Genomic DNA, 10,504 nt, shown 5'->3' with positions numbered 1-10,504 from the left:
TGTTGAGTTGAGACAGACTAGCATGTCCCAGTATTTTATGCCACAATAGTGGATCATCTTCCACTACACTTAAACATGTATGCTCATTCTGAGGAAGAGACATAATAGATATCTTGTAGACATTATTATGTCTCTTGCCTTTCAGAATAATTTCATCAGTATCCAGCTTAGTGACAGTGCAGATTATGGAATTAAACTTTACCTTATTGCCTTTATCACACATTTGAGAGATACTGAGAAGGTTGTGCTTAAGTCCCACTACATAGTACACATCTTCTATAGCATAAGAGAGTGACTTACCAACTTTACCAAGACCTGTTATTTGTTCTTTCTTCCTATTTTCAAATGACACACTCCCTTATTCAAAGGCTGTCAGTGAGAGGAAATGTTTCTTTTCACCAGTCATATGTCTTGAGCATCCACTGTCTAGATACCAGTCCTAATTTCTTTCTTTCACTTTAGCCTGCAACAAAAAATACAAGTTAGTCTTGGGAACCCAGACAAGCTTGGGTCTCTTTTTGTTGGAAAAAAGATGAATCATATCTCTTCTTGCCCAGAAAAGGAGAGTGTTAACTATCCTTTTCTTATTGACTTTAATCCATTTAGTTTGAACAAGGGGATTGATTGTGGGTTTTTCTTCCTTCTCCACATGTTTATGTAACCCAAAGGTATTTTTGAACTGAGCATGAACTAAGGTAGGGCAAGTATCTATGAGATGTCCCACCTTCTCACAGTGAGTGCACATCTTATTATTAGAAATTCCTACATACTTAGGGTCTAACCTAGATACAGTTTTCTTATATCCAATTCCTGATTTATTAGTGCTAGAATTTTCATTCAGCCAATCCAGTGCATCAGAGGATCTATGCCACTTACTTATCCTAGATAGTTCATACTTTGCTTTTTCAAGGTTCTCTTGTAGTATTTATTTCCTGCAGTCAGCATGATACAAACTATTTTTGAACTCTTTCAGTTCTTTTTCAAGATTGTTTTGTAGATCACTCATTATTCCCTTATCATTAGCAGCAGAATGCTGCTCATTATGAGAAGTGAGCTCAAGGACTTTGTCGCTAATGTTTTTGACTTGTCCTTCAAGATAAGCTTTGTCAGATTCAAGCCCTTTAAGATCAAGCTTAACACATAAAAGGTTGCTTACTAACAGATCATTTTCAGCACTTATCCTATCCATCTCACTCACCATGATAACTATTATGGCCATTAACTATTTTTTAGACATATCATGGATATTTTCTTTCAAGTTAGAGATATTTGCTTGTTTTGCTTCATCTTCAGCCTTTGAGTCTCTCATAGCCATCATTCCTATCACTTTCTCTTCTGTCTAGATTTCTTCAATTGGCATTAGGGCAACCTCAATGTTTTCATTTCCAAAATCAGCCTCCAAAGTCCTACATATATTATGAGCAGAGATACGAGAGGATACCTTGTAGAGAATATTCCTTGGTAAACTTCTATAGAGCAGATCCTTTGCCTTAGTATTTTTTGGATCATCTGATGATCCTCAGCATCATATTCCTCCTCTCTCTTAATACTCTTGTTTCCATCACTGTCTACCCTGGTGGGTATAATTGGTTCATGATTGACAGTTATCCATAGATCAAAATCAGTAGCATGAAGGAACACTTCCATATGCATCTTCCATTCATCATAGTAGTGTCCATCAAAAGGATGGGGTCTTCCAATGTGTATTCCTAGATGTACATGAGGGTTCAGCTTCAACAACCTCATGTGAATCGATCACAATATAAAGACTAATAGCCTCATCCTCCTTCTCCTCCTCTTTATCACTTCCATTGTCTTCATATGCTGCTAGAAAGGCTTGTTTCATGGCCTCAGTGAACCCCTTGCCTAGGATTTTGCCTTTGTTCAGGCCTTGCTCTTTTATCTTTTCCCTTTTTGCTTTTTAAGCTCTTTCTTTCTTCTATTCAATTTCTAGTTTGTTGCATGTGTAACACCCATCATATGAAGACTTGTTAATCTGCTTAGGTTTGCCACTATTTTCTCTCTTAGATGCATTCTTGGAATTCTTCATGAACATTTTGAACTTAGCAACACATTGCTAGGTCCAGTTTATCATTGTCAGACTCATGTTCTTCGGATGCCTTGAGAAGGGAGAATCCTTAGAACCTTGCTAACAAGTTCTTCAAAAGTAAATACCTTTGCCAGTGAATTCAATTTATTTTTTATTATAGTGAACCTAGTCATCATCTCCTAAATAGGTTCTACATAGAGAAGAGCTCATAGTTCCTCATGAGCAACTGAATCCTTGATTGATTCACTTGATTTGTTCTTTCATGAGCAGTTTGAAGTGCATCCCAGATCTCCTTTGCATTAGAGTATGCAGATATCCTGTTGTGCTCATCAGGACCAAGTCTACAGATGAGGATCTTCTTGGCCTTTACATTCTTTTCCATCATCTTGAAATCTGCTGCTACAAATTCAGAGGGGTCTTTGGGAACAATTTCATTTTGCCCATTTTGTTTGGTGGGAGTTAGTGGTCCTCGATTCACTATTGTCCGTAGTTCATAGTTCTCAGCTATTAGAAAATCTTCCATTCTTACCTTCCACAAACGATAATATTTTTCGTTGAACAGAGTTGGTCTAGTAGTTGACCGTCCTTCATTAATTCCAGGTGGAGCACTCATTTTGCTTCCAAGATTTCTCTAGGTGTTAATCATGTATGAGAGAACCTGCTCTGATACCAATTGTTAAATTGAGAGCCTTCCTAACTTACTAAGGAACTTGGTTCTTTACCTTACTCCTTAAGTTTAAATGAAATAAATAGTAAAAAACAAGAACAATAAATTTTATATGGAAAATTACCCGGCTCAAAGGTGCAAAAACTATGCCCTACCACATAGGATTTTAACTTCAACTTAACTAGAACAAATGAGCCAAATGTACTAATTACAAGACCTGTAAATCAATACCCATACACTTCTCCTACTTCAACCACTTGAATGAATTACAAGTTACTCTAACTTGAATGCTCAAACAATGACTCCAACTAAAAAGTTTTGAATGATATCTTGATTACAACTCAATTTCCTAATACACATGAACTAACAGACTCAAGAAGAACGTTGATACTGATGATCAACTTGAGTGATAAACTGGAAATGTTGTATGTTGTTCTTCAGTTGATGTGCAAAATGATGGTCTTCTCAGTCTATAGGAAAGTATTTTACTTCCTAGTACTCCGAGATATCTGGGAGTCCTACACACAATCAACTTCTTGTTTGATGTCAATCCTAAAGTTCTAAGGACTCCACAAATCTTGTGAATATTGTCTCTCACTTATGTGGGTATATATTCTTAGGCAACAGTCCTTATCGCATCAAGAGTCCTTTCCAGCAATCTCGGACTGTAGTAACTTTGTGTAATAGTGACTACCTTGTAAGAACCTTCAGCAGCTACCTTGAGGACTTGACTCTTAGCACATGTTCAGTAGCTACCTTGAGGACCTGGTTCTTAGCACACGTTCACTAGACACACTTTGTTAATCATCAAAACCTCAATTCTCAACAACCAAATTAACTAGTAGATGTATTCAATATGTTTGAACATATATTCCTCTCTCTTCTCCATGGCTAAATATACATATATTTTCACCTTATTAATTTACATAATTATGATAAGTTGATATGGTTTGATGTAAATGCTCTATGCGAGTAAGTTTTTACCCTCTCAAAAGGATGCATATGCCAATAGAATGCCCAACTTTCCTCAATTTGGAACCTAGGTTGACAAAAAATATTTTTCCGTTCAGAAATCTGAATTATATCTTTGGGGCCTTGTCACAAACCCAAATCCCACAGGAGGTAGTCTTGATGTCACCTAGTCTATAAGACTAGGTAAGACTAACACACAAGAGAATCTGATAGGAATAACGACTATAAATATTATATAAAGTTGATAAGTCTCATAACATCCTCAATACTGAACAATAGTTACGATGTTCCCAAAAACCCGGTGAAACTGAGTCATAAGCTCTACAGAAAATGCGCTAATACTTTATCATACAATACTCTCTGAACTGGAAATAAATAGTTGTCACGGCCCCAATTTCCCACCTTAGGATGTCGTGATGGCACCTAGTCTCTAAGACTAGGTAAGCCTAATATGTGTAGAGAAATAGCGGAAACAAAAATAAAAACCTCAAATTTAAACCATTAAACTAACATAATAAATCTCAACAGTGCAGCTCACAAATAACTCCCAAACTCTAGTGGAACTGAGTCATAAGCTCTACAGAATATTCTAAAACATCTACTACAACATTGTCTGATAAAGGAAATAATAGTAATGAGAAGATAACGGAAGGTGACTCTCACCGCGAGGCTTCAAGTAGTTCCCCTACTAGCAACACTCGTATCAAGCCCCATCTTATCTCACCGCATCTGTATCAACCCCTAGCCTTATACCACCGCATGCATATCTATATCACAACTCGCACCACAAGTACCCATATGCCACAACTTGCCACAAAGTCAACAATACAAAGATCTCCCTAATAAATAGCCCATGGCTCAACCACAATGTCTACAAGAATTTCAACAATAACATAATGAATGGGAATGCTCAACAAGGAAAGGTATCTCAACAATTAATAACTTCACCTCAATGTGATAATGGTTATTACAACTTCAACACCAATAACTCAACAAGATGATATTCCACGAAATGACAACTTCAATTAAAAGTGATTCAACAATTAAAGAGGTAACAAGACAATAAGGAAGTCAATAACTTTAACTAAAGCATAGAAGAGCAAAATAACAAGTAAGAGGTAGGAAAAGTGTTAAACAATGTCAAATAAATCATGTAAGGACAGATTAACACATGTAAGAGTAGATTAAGAATGAGGGATATAACATGTTATCACAATTCAACTAAAGGCATGAAAAAAGTATAAATAACCTAAATTGGTCAATTTTCACATATAGCCCGTGTACCCACTCGTCACCTTGCGTACACGGCTTTCACATAACACAAATAGCACAAATAACCTAAATCCAAAGGGGTAGTTCACCCACACAAAGTTAGGCAAGATACTTACTTCAACTAGGCCAACTCAACCCTCAAAAATATCTTTTCCCCTAAAATTCGCCTCCAAACGGCTCAAATCTAACAAAAAGTGACTTAATATCATCAAACAATGCAAGGGAAAAATATTACAATAGATAAATCTTTGATCTTTACAAAATTTCAAAAAGTCAACAAAAGTCAACCCTGGGCTCGCCCAAACAAAACCCGGGTCCAAGGGTAGATTCCAACTACCCATAATCCCATGAGTCTATATATGTATTTTGTTTTCAAATCCGAGTCCAAATCAACTCTCAAAACTCAATTCTTCATTTTTCAAAACCTTGACAAAATTTCCCAATTTTCCTCTGTGATTCACATAAATCTATGTTACATCTAAGATATAATCATGAAATATATTTGTGATTAGAATCACTTATCCAATGTTGGTAGATGAAAAGCCCCTCTCCAAATCGCCTCCTACCAAGTCTAGGGTTATAAAATGTGAGAAATGAGACTAAATCCTGACTTTCCAACCCTTATGTCCAACTTCAAATATCCCATTTGCAGAACAGGGTTCGCATTTGCTAACCCTCGCAATTGTGAATCAGGGATCGCTTTTGCGAACCCTGACAACTTCAATAGAAGTCGCAATTGCGAAGCTGGCTACCATCGCAAAAGCGACCAAGTGGTCGCAAATGCGACCCTAACCCAGGCCTTCTGACTTTGCAAATGCGAAGGGGGAAGTCACAATTGTGACATATGACCAGCCCCTGTCCCCTTCGTAATTGCGAGGTTGATGCTCGCAATTGCGAAAACAGAGCACCAGCACACCAGCAATTCCATTTTGAGTTCAAATCATCCTGTGACATGTCCGTAACTCATCTGAGCCCTCGGGGCTCCAAATCAAACATCCACACAAGTATAAAAAATCATATGAACTCGTTCGCGTGATAAAAATACAAAAATAACATCTAGAACTATGAATCAGACACCAAAATGCATGAATTTCAAAGTAAAGTTCAAGAACTTCTAGAATTGTAACTAAGCATCCGAATCATATCAAATCAACTCCAAATGATACCAAAATTTGCAGACAAGTTCTAAATAGCATAATAGACCTATTCTAAGTTCCAAAATCAAATTCCAAACCCGATAGCCAAGAGTCAACATATGGTCAAACTCCTAAACCTCAAATAGCCAATTTTTGGCAAAATAACACAAATCAACCTACGGAACTCCGAATTTGATTCCAGGCATACGCCCAAGTCCAATATCAGGATACGAAGCTATCAGAGCCATCAAAATACCGTTCTGGGATAGTTTTCACAAAAGTCAAAGTTTGGTCAATATTTCTAACTTAGGCTTTTAAGCCAGGAGCCAAAGGGTCTAAATCAACTCGAAACCTTCCCGAGACAAAACCAATCAACCACGCAAGTCATAACACCAAAATTACACATGCGTGAAGCATCCAAAGGGGAAACGGGGCATAAATACACAAAATAGACGGTTCAATCATTACATTCTCCCCCTCTTAAAACAAATATTCGTCCTCGAATATGCATAGAGACATACCTGAAGTGACGAAAAGATGAGGAAAATGACTCCGCATATCGTGCTCGGTATCTCAGGTCGCCTCATCGACCGGATGAACCCTTCATTGATCCTTCACTGAAGCAATGTTCTTTGATCTCAGCTTCCAGAAGTGTTTGTCCAAGATAGACACTAGCTCCTCAACATAAGTCAAATACTTGACCAATTAAACTGAGCTGAAGTCTAAAACATGAGACGGATCACCATAATACTTCCGGAGCATGGAAACATTGCACACCGAATGAACTGTTGATAAGCTGGGTGGCAATGCAAGCTTGTAGACCACCTCGCCAACTCTCTCAATGATCTCAAAAGGACCGATGTACCTAGGGCTCAACTTGCCCTTCTTCCCGAACCTCATCACACCCTTCATGGGTGACATCCAGAGCAAAACTCTCTCTCCCACCATAAATGCTACATCACGAACCTTCCGACTAGCGTAACTCTTCTGCCTAGAATGTGATGTACAAAGCCGATCCTGAATTAACTTGACTTTATCCAAGGAATCTAGAACCAAATCCTTGCCCAACAACTTAGACTCTCCCGTCTCAAAGCAACCAACTAGAGAACGACATCGTCTCCCATACATGGCCTCATAAGGAGCCATCTGAATACTCGATTGGTAGTTGTTGTTGTAGGCAAACTCTGCAAGCGGTAAGAACTGATCCCAAGAAACCCCAAAATCCACAACATAGGCACGAAGCATATCCTCTAATATATGAATAGTGCGCTCGGACTGCCCGTCCGTCTAGGGGTGGAATATTGTACTCAACTTAACCCATGCGCCTAACTCATGCTGCACAGCTTGAGGTCAATCAGACTTGATTTGATAGGTTTTGGCATCGAATGTAGAAGTTGAAAATTCGTAAGTTCCTTAAGCTTGAATTGGGGTATGATTCGTTATTTTAGCGTTGTTTGATGTGATTTTAGGTTTCAACTAAGTTCGTATGATATTTTAGGACTTGTTGGTGTATTTGTTTGAGGTCCAGGGGGCCTCGGGTGGATTTCGAATGTTTAACGGATCAAAATTTGGACTAAAGGAAAATCTGAAATTTTGGCCTTCTAGTGTAATCGCAACTGTGGATTTTTGACCGTAGGTGCGAGCTCGCAGAAGCGGAAGGCGCGTCGCAGAAGTGACGCAATGGTCGCAGATGCGGCCTGGGCTAAAGGGGCCTTGGACCGCAGAAGCGACCTCCACCCTTACATCTACGAGACCACTGATGCGGCCAAGTGCATCGCAGATGCAGAAACACTGACAGTGTTAAAAACATAGAGGTTCCGAGATTTTTCTCATTCTTGGACATTTCAAGTACGAGTTGGGGTGAATTTTGAGAAAGAATTCATGGGAAAACTTGAGGTAAGTCACTTGTGATCATTGTTAGTCAATAATATTGAATTATCATCGATTATTCCGACTAGATTACGTGTTTTTGAGGTGAAACTCGAGGATTTGGGCCTAGGGATTTGAAAATAAGATTTGGGGATTTGAAGGTTGAGTTGACGTCGAAATTTGGTAAAATTTATATGGTTGGACTCTTGGTTGAATGGGCGTTCATATTTTGTAACTTTGTCGGGTTCCGAGACGTGGGCCCCACAAGCAATTTTTGAGTTAAATTTCGACTTTGAATTGGGAAATTTAGTATTTTCATATAGAATTGATTTTTATAATTCGTGTTGAGTATATTGAATTGTTTGTGACTAGATTCGAGGCATTCAGAAACCAATTCGCGAGGCAAAGGTTTATTGAAATCTTGAGTTGGTTGCAAATCGAAGTAAGTGTCGTCGTAAACCTTGACTTGAGGGAGTAGGACTTATTTGTCTATTTGCTACGTGATTTAATGTGTGGGTACAACGTATATGTGAGGTGACGAGTACTTATGCGTTGTGGTTGAGTCAAAGCATGCGGGTAAAATTTGGTTATTGTGAATAATTGCCTATTTAATTAAGATATTCTTGCTTAAGTTATTACTGTTTATTTGATCATTTTTCATGAGATTATTACTAGTTTAATTATTGTTGAATATTTTGGAAGGTGAGGCCGGTATTCTGGTATTGAATTGATTGATAAGTATATATCCCCGCATTTAAATACTCTTCCGAATTTATATTATTATTTTTATGGTAAGGAAGAGTGTTAAAACATGATTGGTGATGCCGTGCTATTTTCAAAGAGAGTTAAAACACGAAGGGTGATGCCGTGTCAATTATTATTATTATTTATTTATCAATTTATGGGAAGAATGAGAGTAAAAGCACGAAGGGTAGTGCCGTTCCATTTTCATATTATCAGCTGCTCATTTTATTGTTGATGAATTAATTGGCTGCTACGTGAAACTTCTCTTACTGAAATTATTATATCATCCTCTTCACATGTTTCCTCCCAAATTTATAAATTATTATTTATTGTGCTATTGTTGATTCGTATTTGTATATACTTGTACAGGTTATTTACGTACGTGTCTTGTCATAGCCTCGTCACTACTTCGTCGAGGTTAGGCTCGACACTTACGGAGTACATGGGGTCAGTTATACTCATACTACACTCTGCACTTCTTGTGCAGATTTTGGAGTTGGTCCAGCGGCGTACCATAGACTTGCTCGGATTCAGCTACCTAGAGGAGACTTGAGGTATAACTGCATAGCGTCCGTAGTTCTGAAGTCCCCTTCTATCTTATCTTAGCTGTGTATTATCTTTCAAACAACTTGAATTTTATTCAGACCTTTATTTGTATTATTTTAGTAGCTCGTGCACTTGTGACACCAGATTCAGGGATGTATTTTGATGATTCGGTAGTTATGGTCTTCCGCACTTTATTTCAGTAATTGACTTCCATTTAATTTAATTTATTTAAAAATGGTTAAGATTATTCTAACGTTGGCTTGCCTAGCAAGTGAAATGTTAGGCGCCATCACGGTCCCGAAGGTGGGAATTTCAGGTCGTGACATTATTTGCCAAACCAAACAGAAATTTATTGAACAATCATTTAATCAATACCAAATAGTTTCAAATCAATACCAAATTTTTATTACCATCTAAGATCTAACCAAACGGTATTTTTTAATGGAAGAGTCTTCAAGACTACTCATACTGTCATACACGTATTAACCAAATTTTTAATACCATCAAGACTATTCATACAGACATACATGTATTAATCATTGAGATTTTGATTTTTTGACTTCTTATTTTTCAGTTCAAGAGAGAGACAAGACTGACGACTTCTCTGTCTCTGGTGGCTGCAGACAATTGAGAATTAGAAAATAAAAATTAGGGATTTAGCCATTTAGGGTTTTAGTAGTACTTTATATATATAGGGGTAGTATGTGTAAATATAAAAATTCTTAACGAGTTAACTGTTTACCCGATAAGAAAATTGAGTAATCCGCCCCAAAATCGTTAAGCCGCTAATTATAAAATCTCAATCTGTTCACCATATGTTACCTCAATAATACGATACTAATAAGCCAATAGGCTATCGGTTCGGTTAACGGTTTCGGTTCGATTTTGAACAGCCCTAATGATACTTGATACTTCCTCTGGGTTTTTTTTTCTTAACAATTATATTTGGTATCTGGAACTCAGTGATCCATCGAACAATTCACGCACACATATATAGAGCCCATTTAAAGTGGAAGCGTTTTTACCAAGAATATTTTCATTCGGAAGACTCGAATCTAAGACCTTTGATTAAAGGTATAATATGTTAATAATATTTACTCCTCACATTAGCCTTTTGCAATTAGGTAACCAACTTTTCAAGAAAATATTAATTATAAAAGTTATTTGACTACATTGTCTTGTTGATTTTTCGATCACCCAATCCTTTTACTTTTTATTGGACTTTTAATAGCGTAGTAAATAAGGAAA

At 37.4% G+C, this 10,504-nt stretch overlaps 1 protein-coding gene across 1 annotated transcript; it reads right to left on the bottom strand.

The window, feature by feature from the left end:
* Positions 1-2,240: 2,240 nt before the first annotated feature.
* On the bottom strand, positions 2,241-2,663 carry LOC142177249 (uncharacterized). Its single transcript, XM_075245720.1, has one exon. The coding sequence runs from the start codon at positions 2,661-2,663 to the stop codon at positions 2,241-2,243; it is 423 nt and encodes a 140-aa protein (XP_075101821.1).
* Between the last annotated feature and the right edge of the window lie 7,841 nt (positions 2,664-10,504).

This window comes from Nicotiana tabacum, chromosome 23, assembly GCF_000715075.1.
Source record: "Nicotiana tabacum cultivar K326 chromosome 23, ASM71507v2, whole genome shotgun sequence".
Classification (NCBI taxonomy): domain Eukaryota; kingdom Viridiplantae; phylum Streptophyta; class Magnoliopsida; order Solanales; family Solanaceae; genus Nicotiana; species Nicotiana tabacum.
Note: the sequence above shows the minus strand (reverse complement) of the source record. Positions and strands in the feature narration are given on the sequence as shown.